The following is a 13,244-nucleotide window of genomic DNA, read 5'->3' as shown; positions in this document are numbered from 1 at the left end:
AGTGTAGACAGAGCTAAAGCCACAAAAATACCAATTTATGCCTCACTATGTAGATAACATGTAGCATGAGTGTAACGATTATACCAATTTATGCCTCACTATGTAGATAACATGTAGCATGAGTGTAAAGATTATACCAATTTATGCCTCACTATGTAGATAACATGTAGCATGAGTGTAACAATTATAAGGATTTATTTTCTTTTAATTCAGATGTATCACCCAGTACCAATACAGTATAGTCTGCAAGATACACAAACATATATAGCAAACCTCCCTGATATTGACTCTCCTGATATTTTTGGTATGCATACTAATGCACAAAATGCCTTCCAAGAGAGGGAGGGCAGCAAACTGATTAGTATCATTTCTAGTGTTCAACCGAGGTGGCACAGTACAATTGCTGGGTAAGATGTGACTCTTAATTTCAAGATGTAATGTCTTTAATGCACTATGTAAACTAAATGTTACACTTTCAATGCTCCTGCCCTGATGGTTATGTCATGTACATGTGTCACATTCAGGTGTTCACTTACTGTATCTATTCACTAATTGTGACAGTGTAGTGAAAGTCTACACTATCAAACTTTATGTGACAAGAAAATGTGATGTGCCCATTATATGGACATGATGTCATGTCACGACCATATTTGGGCACATCACACCTTTTTGTCAAACTATTCTGATAGTGTAGACAGAACTTAAGTTACTGATGCTACAATATTTGCTATAATATTATTAATGATAGTTACTTTCTTTCTTAATTCTCAGTGTTGATAGGAGCAGTGATAGCATGGTGAAACAGCTCTTAGTTGACATTCAGAATAAATTACCATACATTGTCACATGTATTGATGAGGGTGCAAGTGTACAACAGGCTACATCTCACTCCAAAGGTTAGTTAAAGAACCAGTATTATTAATACAGTCATCTCTCCCAATACTCTGAAAACCGGAAACTCTCCCAATAGCAGACTTTTCTTTTGAAGTCCAAACAGTCCCAAATTCATTTTTACTATTAAAAAGACATTCCAAATACCAGACTTTCCAGAAAACCAGACATTGAGAGAGTTGACTGTATTTTAATGCTTATAACTTTTTTGAGTAGTCATTGTAACAATTACATATGCATACCTCTTGTGGATCTTAATGTAACTAGTTTTTAGTGGACCTCCTTTCAAAAGCCCCTTGGGGGGAGGTACCTTTCATCTTTTGTTTTACTCTTTTTTTTGTTTTGTTTTTTGTGTGTTGAGATGAATAAAGAGAAATAAATTAAAAAGAGATATTGATTTAAAACTTTTTTTTGTTAGTTCAACCAAAAGTGAAGGAGACCTCGTCAGTTCTTGGCACGGTTCTCCATCAGGAATTGGGTCGCTTTGATCATCTTCTGAAGGTGATACACAAGTCATCTGTGTTCCTTCAACAAGCTCTGAAAGGAGAGGTTGTCATGTCAGAACAGCTAGAGGAGATGTATTACGCGTTATTAGCTCAAAAAGTTCCTACATTGTGGAAGGTAAAATAACTACCTTAGATTTATCTCAAATACTTCTCAATTATAGAATTCAATTCAATAAACTTTATTATCCCAAACTGGGAAATTAATTTGGTTGTGATAGAAACAATTTATATTATATTTTTAAAGAATCAAGAAGCATAATATCATTATAAAAATCTAAAATATGTTAAAATACACTAGTGACAAAAAACAAATAGCACAACAATAAAATTCATAAAGAAGCCTAAAAAATGTTCATAGAGGTTCATATTGCACAGCATTACCTTCTCAGAGTACCATTTGATTGTATTTAAATATTATTTGAATATTTATTTAAATATTAAATATTATCACCTCACTATTTGATTCAATGAAGAGTTATTAATTAACAACATTTTGTTTAAATGTTTACTTTTGCCAGGTTGCAGCGTATGCATCTTGTAAACCATTGGGAGGATGGCTACTGGACCTCCAACAAAGAGTTGACTTTTTCTCAAGTTGGCAAGAACTAGCTGTTGATGAAAGAAAAGGCAGTAAGAAAACTGCTGAAGCAACAGAAATGTTGGATGTCAATACGAAAAGAACATCCCCCTCTGCATTCTGGCTTTCGGCTTTCTTTTTTCCTCAAGGTGAGACCTTTTTGAATAAATACTTTTATTTTTTTCACAACTTAAGAGTTTATTTTCGCTTTCCTTATCTTATATTACAAACATTTTTCCTTTACCTAAAGTTCTGTCTACACTATCAAACTAGTTTGACCAAAAAAAGTGTGATGTATCCAAATATGGTAGTGATATGCTTAAATATGGTAGTGATATGACATCATCATGTCCATATATGGGCACATCACATAAAGTTTGATAGTGTAGACAGAGCTTAAGTCATTGACGTTTGCTGTTGCAGGATTTACCACAGCAATTCTTCAGAGACATGCAAGACAACATCAGTTGCCTGTGGATTCACTAACCTTCACCTTCCAAGTGATGTCTGAGAACAAGTCTCAAGATTATGATGATGAGCAGGAGGAGGACAGTTTGTTGACCTCTGGTACTAATATTAGAGAACTTGCTTTTAAGGTATGAACACAAAACACTATACTTATTTTGGATTGAAAGTTTCTTGTTTATGATTGATACTGTTAAACTTTAACTATTATTTTGAATAATTTTTTTTATAGTAATCTGGGGTCTCTATCATACAAACCTAGTTTCCTTAGACTCCATTTCATCATTGTCTTGAAACATGTACATGTTGTTATTTATTGCAATTTGATGAATTAAATCATTAACACTTTAATTTTAGGATATATCCGTACCAGAAGAAGGTGTATTAGTGTTTGGTCTTTATCTTGATGGCGCGCATTTCAACAGAGCTAAAGGAGTTCTACAGGATTCGTTAGCTGGTAGACGCTTCAGTCCAATGCCGTATATACACTTTCTACCAACAGAGGTAAGTCACTGTCTTAAAGTATATAGTACAAGGTGGAAGTACATTGCAACTGAATATTTGTAATCTTATGCATAAATGCACACGTATAAACTCTGAACCACCCAGTGGTACACTGAAACATATTTAGTTTATAAATTTATTAAATTTCAACAATATTTTACAAAGGTTGTCCATCCAGCCGAGACCCTCACAAAAAAGGTGAGGGTATAGACATTAATTTTCATTATTAACAGTTTTGTTTGTCAAGGTATCTTTTTTTTAAAAACTTCAGTATCATAATTTAAGTAACCATAAGTTCATGGCAGTAAGAAAACTGAATTGTAAAAGAAAGTTTGCAAAAAGACAACAGCATTTAAATTGAATCATGTCAGAAAACAGTTATTTAAAAAAAATCTATTTACACTTTTGATTAATAAAGTTTGAATTGAATTTCTTGCCATTGTAGATAAGTTCTATCATATCACAGCAGAGCGATAAATTAGAAGGATTGTACTTGTACCAATGTCCAGTGTACAGGACATCAGCACGGGCTGGTACACTGTCATCTACTGGACTCTCAACAAACTTTGTCACAGCTGTAGACCTTCCGACCTATCAGAACCCTGACTTATGGATCACAAGAGGTGTGGCCTTATTATGTCAACTTGATGATTGACATATCTAACCTTTCAACTTTTACTTATGGATCACAAGAGGTGTGGCCTTATTATGTCAACTTGATGATTGACATATCTAACCTTTCAACTTTGACTTATGGATCACAAGAGTTGTTTATGTCAACTTGATTGACATATTTAACCTTTCAACTTTGACATGGATGTCAAGAGTGGCATGGATTTTTGTATGCCCTCTTTATTCCCTTTCCATTCTTTTTAAAATCATTAGTGATGATGACATTTAGATGAGAAGTGTTAAGCGTTGGTCCTGCGTCTTGCTACTTCACTATCAGACAGGCATTCCTTTCAACTGATTGTTCCACTTTAGGTGCTTTTAATATCAATCTTCGCTAATAACCAAATGATATTTGAATAGTAAATCCATACTTCCGTCCAGACTGTTTTTTGTATTTACAAGATATATATTTTATTTATAAATTAATAATATATATATATTATAAATTCCATATTCCATAGATATCATTTTTTAATCAAATTATATAACATTTTGTATTTAATAATCTATATATAGTAGAGATGTAAAATGGTTTTTTTTGTCTAGATAGTATATAGTACATTTTGGTCTTCTTGTTTGTCTGTCCATCCAGATAGTCCACTTTAGCATGAAATAGAACTAGTACATTCCTATACAGATTATAAATATATAATATATTGAAGGTTGCTGATATATTTATTTGGATACATTGATGGGTGTATATTATTGTGTTTATATATTAATAATAGGTAGTTTGTCATTATTCAAAAGCAGAAACTTAGTTTGAAACTAAATAGATACTCAACTCGAAAATGAAACCACAGAATGAAACTTAAAATAATACATGTTCTACCAAATTCCTTTGCAGAATGATGTTGCAGTAAACACCAATTAGCTATACATTGTAATAATTTATTTTTATTTTTACCTTATATGGACTTGACTATATAAGTTTTGTTTATGTTTTTGTTGAAGTGGATGCAATAAAAAATTGCTTAGAAGACTGAATCTGTCTTGATTTATGAGGTCACTTTGATAATATTATGGTACTGTGAACACAGGCTAAGCACATACCCATACTTTTAATACTCACAAGACACAGGCTAGTTGATCATACTTTGATAATATTATGGTACTGTGAACACAGGCTAAGCACATACCCATACTTTTAATACTCACAAGACACAGGCTAGTTGATCATACTTTGATAATATTATGGTACTGTGAACACAGGCTAAGCACATACCCATACTTTTAATACTCACAAGACACAGGCTAGTTGATCATAATAAGGCAATCTAACAAGAGAACACTGAGCACACCTTGCCAAGATAAGAACTTGTAACAGTCCTTTGATCTTATGTCTGGCTACAACAAATACCAACAGTACTGTGATTTGTACACATTCGCTGCAGCGTGCAGTGTCTGTTAAGGGGCGTAGAACTGATCGTGTCGCAGCCACAGATAAACACTTTGATATCCGAAGCTCAGAATCTTGTTGTTAGATTGCCTTGATCATAGCCAGTACCGTTTTGATTTCACAATCATTCGGAAAACCACCTCACAACATTGTCATTCTCCGTCCTACAGTAGTATCTGTAAATGGATTGATAGAACTAAAGATTCTAGATAAAAAAATATTTATTATGTAGAGCACCTTGTGTATATGTTTGTCTTGTGAACAGGTTATCCTTGGCAATTTGCCAAAATAAATAAAAACAAAACAAAGTAACCGATTTCAGCTTGATTTGCCTTTTATTGATACTTGGTAATTAACAAGGAGTAACAAATAAGCACTCTAAGTTAGATTTAAATACTACTAATTATACATGCAAGCGATTCACAACATCTATAGTAATGAGTGACACTTATGTCTTAGTGCCACAGATAATAATCTATAGTGAAACATTATATATATTATAGACAATATTTGTGAGGTTAACAAGTATAAGCTCCTCAGATAACAGGAGTTATCAATGACAGAAGTTATCAATGACAAATAATTAGAGAGTATTGACTCTTTCATTAAGCTCACAAAATTGTCGATATTTAAAACATCTATTATAAAACGGTTAATTATTTTCATCCCTAAACTATTCACAGTTGATTCAATAATATAACACAATTACAATGATAACTGCAAAACCAGACCAAGATAAATAGTTTATTTATTTAACTAATCATCTGATTTAATGTGTTCACTTTCAATTAAAATCTAAAATTTTGGAAGTAACGATCTGTACTACAGTAAATATCTTGTTTTTGTCGCCTTGAAAATAATCAAAATAAATAACTATCAGGCATTATGATCTTTAAAACTTTTAAACAAACTTTTGATTATATAGGTAAAACAATTCTTTCTAACAAAAACCAAACTTAAAACTCTAATAACATTTGTTATTTAAATAAAGTGTAAACATTCATCCTAAAAAAAAGCATAGTATTTTCAGTTTCATTTTGATCAACATTTTGTTTTGGACGATCTAAATATTATTGTCTAAATTATAAAGTGTGTTTTATCTTTGGTTTCTTTCACCAGATGTTCATTACCATCAAAATCTCATTTGTACAATCATAGCAGATAGCAGTGCATGCGTGGGTGATATCTCATTTAAAAAAAACATTTCAATTAATTTTTTAAAACAAATAACATTTTTTTTATTTCGATTTAAATAATAATAATAATAGACAATACGCAATATTTTAGAAATAAAATGTTTTTAAAATTGTTATTTATTTTGTTAAATTTAAAATCCAGAAATGATTACAAAATATATACATTGGTAAATGGAATGTTGGTTTGAGCACAGCCTGACGAGTCTTAGTTCCGTACTTAAGATCTTAATTTCACACTCTTAGTTTAAAACCTGTAGTTGCAACCTTTTTTAGTTTTTAATTTAGCACAATTCAAGTAATAACAAATGTTTGCTTTAAACTTGTTTTAATTACTAATAGTTTGTACTCATAAATAAGAGTCAAATCTTAGCACTTTTCCGAAACTTAAGTAGTACTCAACTCTAGCTGTAGCTAACAACTTCAATACCATTTCTCAATCGGAATGTTTCACAAACTTGTAAAAAGCAATTAAAAAAATGTATTTTACAAACGCAACATTTAAATTATACTTTGTTTATAAGCATTAACCCCATAATTCTTCTGTTGCAACATTTTGAGAACCTTAAGAAATTTCGCCTTCAAGAACAGGTGAAACAACAAAATAACTGAACACCCAACTCTGGTTTCATTTTTAGTAAGAAATTTTAGCTTTCGTTAAAATGTGTGACTCATTTATCAAAAAGTACAGTACAATTATTCTTTAATTTTAGTTGACATCATTCGTACTTTTAAAATGATAGTTGTATTTGGAAAACTTGACCTTACCCATGATGCAATAGTTGTGTTTGACCTTAAACAGGATGTTAACCATCTACTAACCATGTCTTTTTATAGCTTCCTTTTATAGTTTTGTAAAGTCCTAACATACAACGTAATGCTTCCTTTATTATGTGTTTTTTTTAGACACTGGATAATATACAATTGTTATTTTTTTCCAATGTAACTTTAAAGAGCTTTTGGTGAAATAATAACATTTACAGTAATGTATTAAACAATTCATATGCATTGGATTTGGGCTAGTAGGAACTAACACTATTTAGGCATAAAATAATATCAATACATTTGTAAAATATAATATTATTACTAGTGATATAGTATTAGTATAGTGTAAATATGATGATCAAAATATATAGTTAATTTGTATTGGAAGCACCTTAATACTAATCCATATAATTGACCTAATATCAATAAATAGACAGCTGTAAATTGGGGTGAAATTTAGCTTAAACTACTTAACATGTTCGACTTCATAATACTAAATACAGTAGCTGTACCTTTGCGTTAAATTCTAAACACTTTTCAATAACTAGTTTACATGTAACAATTTCAATGCAGGAACATTAAATTTACTCCGATTTAGTAGTTGGGCAGTGTAAACATACATAGGAATTCGGAACATTAGATTGACTCCAATTTGGTATTTGGAAAGTGTAAACATAAATAGGAATTCAGAACATTAGATTGACTCCAATTTGGTAGTTGGATGTTTAAACATATGGTAAAAAGATTTGTGAAATAGGATAGATTAGGATTTGAAAGCAGATCATTCAAGTGAAATCCAGGAAAAGATGGATTAACAGTGAAGTGGTTCAAATAACAACTGAAACTAGCAGTTTCAATCTTTTTACACAGCATGTATATTTTACATTAGTAGGCTTAGGTATTATTAGTATTTAGTATGGTACCATGTCAGTCATCAGTGACTATTCTCTGATGGCATTTAGTTATCTAATATTAAAAACAAGCTCATGTCTTGGATTGCTAAAGATCACTTTACTTTGTTTTACAAAAGGGAAATTTCCCATTTTGCTTTGACATAAGTTTTCTTTTCCTTCTACCCTTTAGCTTTACAACTGTTCCTGGTTGTGAGAATTGTCAATAATACTTTCATATTCATTTATTGCACAATTTGTTTGTGTTTAAAAACAATTATCATTAAAGGGATGGGGCAGTAAACAAAATAGAGGGGTATGGAATGTAGGAAAAAACAAGCACCTTAATTTTAGAACATAAATCGTAAAAGGGTTGTGCTCTTCTAATGGACTATGGTAATTATTACTTGAGAACACTCTCTTTACAAACGAATATGCAATGAATTTATTATTTCAATTTAACAAGCCAGATTCAAAGCAGGAAATAAGTGTTTATATGTTTAATGTTTGCCAAATACAGTAAAACATAATCAAATGACTTTCTATAGAGCTTTAGTTTGGTCATTTTGTGTTAGTAGTGGTAGTAGGAAATATAGAATAATTGAGTTGTATATAATGTAAGAAATCATAATACATTAACTATATAACTTTAATATCTATGTACATGGTAAACAGTTTAAACTACTATACAGTCTTACTAACCACTTTATAATTAACTTCTCAGAAATGTAATAAGGATTATGAAGCATACAGTATGTAGAGTGAGTTTGAGAAACTAACTTGTGCCATGTTGTTACTAAACGTCACTAAACTATATTTATTGTGATAGCAGAAGGGTTTCTGACAAGTTTTGACACAAGTTAGAATACCGATAGAATGAGTAAGAAATTTATCTTGAAAGTGTAATATTTTGAAAGCATACCAGAATCGTGTTGGTTCTCTCTGTTTTCAGCTCTGAATAAAACATGGAAATAGTGCCACGATTAAACCTTCATCACCACAGCTATCGTTAATTTGATTGCATAATTTGTAGAAAATAACTATAAAAATTGAAAATCTAGTGTGTATTATGGGCCAACTACTATTATTATTATGGACAATGAAGTTTACATATTCAAGTTGCGAATGATCTTTTTGCTGGTGGAACGAGATGCGTAGGTAGATTTATTGGTAGATCTGTACCTTCTAATTTCAACTGGATCAGATACATTGCCAATGCAAATTCATCTTCATCAAGCTGTCCATCCCGATCAACATCTGAAAGTTTCCAGACTCTACCGAGTACCGTATTGGGTAGCTTAGATTTCACCATTTCTTTCTTTGCTGTCGCACCGGAAACTTTACCTTCTATAGGATTCAAACTTTCAAAGACATGCCTGTTCTTATCTTTCATCTCTTCCACGACCCAATCGACCAGCTCACTAGATCCAAAATCTGCCCCTTCGCCTCCACCTTTCTTAAACGGACCATCAACAACACCGAGAAATACGCCCCCTTTGATTTCTTGGCGACTAGAATCTTTGGTTCCCAGATCATACTCTTCTTGTGGGATCATCGCCATCAATTTCGTCATCTCGTGCGACAACATGTGATCAAGCTTCTCGATCAACTTCGGTTTCAGTGCGTTGAAGCGTGTAAAATCTTGGTCCCGCAACACTTTCTTCATTCTTTCAAGGGGTGGGAAATCCCCAGGTGAGATGTGATGTACACGTTCTACTTCAGCGTAAGTTAGATGCAAGTTCTTGATTAACTCTGCTTTCTTCGCTTCTTTTCCAAACACTGATGGCATTTCTCGTCGCAACACACTAATCACAAATGCATGTACCTGGAAGTAAAAAAATTTAAATAATTTAAATCCTTTTTTAAAATTAGTTTAATAGCAATTAGGAAGCAATCTGACAAACAGGAAATTCTACACACTTTAAACACCAAGATATGAAAACGGTCAATAAGGTGTTTTGGAAAAAAATTCCACTTACTTAATTATGCAAAGCACTTATTTAAAGGATAAGTTACGAATCCATTTAAAAAAGGAATATGTAGTGATGATAGAGAAATCATACGCATCAAGCATTATAAATTAACAAGCATTATAAATTAACAAGCATTACAAATTAAACAAGGTTAGCACAATTAACAAATTTGGCATTAGAGAGCCACACACTATTGATAAGTACAGTATATTCTTATCAACTAAGTCGCTCACTAAACATTTTTAAGCGTAGTGTATGAATTACCATAGTAACTACATAACATAGCACACATGTCCATCATTAATAATAAACAGCACTTGGCATCAATAACATTGCTAGAAATAAAATGCATTTTATCAGGATATCATCATAATAAACATTTATTTCCAAATAATGGTTGTAAAAAAAGATAACTAAATATATATCATCACACATACTAGTCTGAGTTCCAGACAGAGTTTTTTCTTAATATTACTTATTAGTAAAAAGATAAATATTTTGGCACATATGGCGTTTCATACGTATACTACTTGATTTTGGATACTCTGTCTGGGGAAACAAGTACAAGTCATGTGGTTTGACACCAAGATGCATACGATTATCCAGTTGACTAGCTTCAGCCGCATGCCATTGTCTACTCAACAACTAAGATGATGCGCATACGCTATGTTACAATTAGACATTGTGTACTTGGGTACATTGATGAACGTTTCTGAAGGCTAGAAATGATTTTATATGCCTAGCTAGTAGTCTGGTAAACAATTGATGGGATTTTTCCCAAGAACATGAAAACTCGTCTTGATATGGTAGGCTAGCTTCTCCGCAAATCAAACATTGAATGGTTCATTTATTATGCGGAGATAATTTGATTTAATTCCCACCCAGCCCAGACCCTGTCCCTGTGGTGGTATGTACTAGCGTTTTATTTGGCAGGTCAAACATACGAGTTGAGTAGGCCTACAAAGGAGGCCTAGGCCAGGACTAAACAATTAATAAACAAAACAACTTGGCAAAACGATTTTATATTTCAACAGTTGTTCAGTCTCGATCGTACATTCAGCACTGTACGTACTCGATCTTTTTCATTTGAAACAAAATGATCATTGGTTGATTCGAAATCCATATTTACATACCGCCCGCCCCATATAGCCAAATACTGTATGATAACCTACGTCATTCTTATCGGATGTTTGCGGTCTGCAAATCGATTTCTATACGTGTTTCACAAGTCAGTATTTTCAGACAGAAATCGAAATAAAAACAAATAAATAAAAAGACAATGAATACAGTACAGACTTGGGGCAAGTCTACACACATACCAACAGTACACTGTCAAAAGCTATAAACAAATTATTACGTGTATTTGTTAGAAAGACAGTTCAAAGTTGTATTTGTTAGAAAGACAGTTCAAAGTTCATCAAGATTAGTATTAATGTAAGTGCTATACCTGCAAATTTATTACTTTAACCTTTGAAACAATTATCAATATGGGGAAAAAAGAAATTTTTGTAGTACATAAAACGTATCCCAGGTTACATTCATTTTAAAATCAATCATCATTATTATTAATATTAGCCAGAATTAATCCGGACTTCTTCAACCCCTTTTCTTTCATTTTATGTAAAAAAAACAAACTAGATAGTTAAATTTGTACCTTAGCAAGACGAGCCCTCTTGATGAGATCATTTAATTTCCGAAGAGCAGCATTTCTTGGTAAACTTTGGATATCGTAGAACAAATCGTGAGCCTCTGCTTCAAATAATTTACGATTTGTGTCGTAATGAAATGGCTTATCCCAAAACGATCCAATATACACCCTAGAAACCTCTGGAGTATTAATAACTTTTCCTAACGACCACATGAGGGCACCGTATACTCTCATTAGCTGCTGGTGATCAACCATGTCCGATTTATTCAAAACAATTCGGATCTTGTCATCTTGGCCTCGGAGTGCTTCTATGCAACGTCTGAATTCATCAGATATATCCAACTTATGGGCATCAAAGAGAAGAATAATACGGTCAGCTCTTTCCGCAAACCACTCCAATACACCAATGAAGTCATAACCACGATCAGTTCTTTGCTTTTCTCCAGATAAAATACCTGGTGTGTCTATAATTGTTATACTTTCTAGAACTGGAGAGTCTGTGAGTGAACATTGAAAACGGTTTAAAAACGCGTTACCAAACTTGTCCAACGCCCTGAATTGTCGCTTAGGGTCGACAACTAAGGCGTTGCCAGGGATGACCCCGTCTTTGTCGCCGTGCATGACTGCCATGAAACGGTCTGTTGTAGGCTCAGGTCCGACTCTAATTCCAGGAAAATCTCGCTCAAGAAGATACTTGATAAATGTCGTTTTACCTGTCGAGTATTGACCAACAAGGAGGACCATCGGTTTTGCCTCAAAATCTGCATCATCATGAGGAGGCGAGTGAAAATCGCTATATTTATATGATTCTTCTAGCGGACGAATGGTGGAATTGTATACCTTCTTTAGGCCCTCGCTTACCGAATTAAAAACCGCCGGCTGCTTTCGCCGTTTAGTATCTTCTGCTAACCAACTAAACATTATTGAAGTCTAGAATAACTCCCAATTATAATAAGATGTTAGCTGTATCGAGACAGCTATTTTTTGCCCTAAATAATTGGCAGTATTTACCGCTTCAATTTCTTCGTCGGCCCGTGAAAATATCCAAATATCTGGTGACTCATTCATCGATCATCGGCCGACCGATTTTGGAACCCGGAAGTAAACGTGTCTATAGGTGCTCTGGCGCCCTCTTTAGTTAGTTAATTATAAACTTTACAAGAAGAAATTCAAATTCAAATTTAATATCTTTTATTAATCCTTTCGAAAATAAGAAATTCAAATTCAAATTATCTTTATTAATCCTTTCGAAAATTCATTGCTCGTTTACAAATATATGAAAATATGTAACAATACAACAGGTAAAACATTACAAAACAGGAAGAGAACGCCATAAAACAAATGTAACAATACTTACGTTTGGGAGTTAAGTTTAGTTTTTCCTTTAGTTATCAAGTGAAATAGATGAGAATGATGACAGAGATAAGATAACGCGAATCATTAAACTCTCTGTATGAATACGCCTATTATCAGTGGCAATTGTGTATTTAATAGAATTCTTCTGTTAATGAAACATCCTTTTGATCACCACCGTAACCGTAATTATATGCCAACAATATGCTTTATCGTCTTTCGATATTCTATTATCACATATTGACACTTTGTGTTATTCATATTAGATACCGTACCCTTTACATATCAATAACCGTAACAGAAAAATAAACCACATTTCACGTTAATCCGATACTTTTATTAATTTCCATTATGATTCAAGTTACATTCTAATACTTTATTTTGTCGTCCTAAAAAGACCGTTTTTAT

General features: G+C 32.6%; 2 protein-coding genes across 2 annotated transcripts in view; one reads left to right on the top strand and one right to left on the bottom strand.

Annotated features, from left to right (window-relative positions):
• Nucleotides 1-5,323, top strand: part of LOC140060873 (dynein axonemal heavy chain 6-like) — a 37,576-nt gene extending 32,253 nt beyond the window's left edge. Inside the window, exons 73-79 of the mRNA XM_072107232.1 lie at nucleotides 214-407; nucleotides 772-896; nucleotides 1,310-1,512; nucleotides 1,916-2,123; nucleotides 2,398-2,570; nucleotides 2,797-2,943; nucleotides 3,389-5,323. Coding sequence (XP_071963333.1) covers nucleotides 214-407; nucleotides 772-896; nucleotides 1,310-1,512; nucleotides 1,916-2,123; nucleotides 2,398-2,570; nucleotides 2,797-2,943; nucleotides 3,389-3,598 — 1,260 coding nt within the window. The 3' untranslated portion in view covers nucleotides 3,599-5,323. The remainder of the gene's footprint in view (nucleotides 1-213; nucleotides 408-771; nucleotides 897-1,309; nucleotides 1,513-1,915; nucleotides 2,124-2,397; nucleotides 2,571-2,796; nucleotides 2,944-3,388) is intronic.
• Nucleotides 5,324-5,330: 7 nt separating this feature from the next.
• On the bottom strand, nucleotides 5,331-12,576 carry LOC140059979 (EH domain-containing protein 1-like). The gene is made up of 2 exons (XM_072105991.1): nucleotides 11,490-12,576; nucleotides 5,331-9,687 (listed from the first exon to the last, which is right to left on the bottom strand). The coding sequence occupies exons 1-2, from the start codon at nucleotides 12,402-12,404 to the stop codon at nucleotides 8,977-8,979; spliced, it is 1,626 nt and encodes a 541-aa protein (XP_071962092.1). The 5' UTR covers nucleotides 12,405-12,576; the 3' UTR covers nucleotides 5,331-8,976.
• Between the last annotated feature and the right edge of the window lie 668 nt (nucleotides 12,577-13,244).

The sequence above is a fragment of the Antedon mediterranea genome, chromosome 10, assembly GCF_964355755.1.
Source record: "Antedon mediterranea chromosome 10, ecAntMedi1.1, whole genome shotgun sequence".
NCBI classification, from domain to species: Eukaryota; Metazoa; Echinodermata; class Crinoidea; order Comatulida; family Antedonidae; genus Antedon; species Antedon mediterranea.
This window is presented reverse-complemented; position numbering and strand designations above follow the sequence as displayed.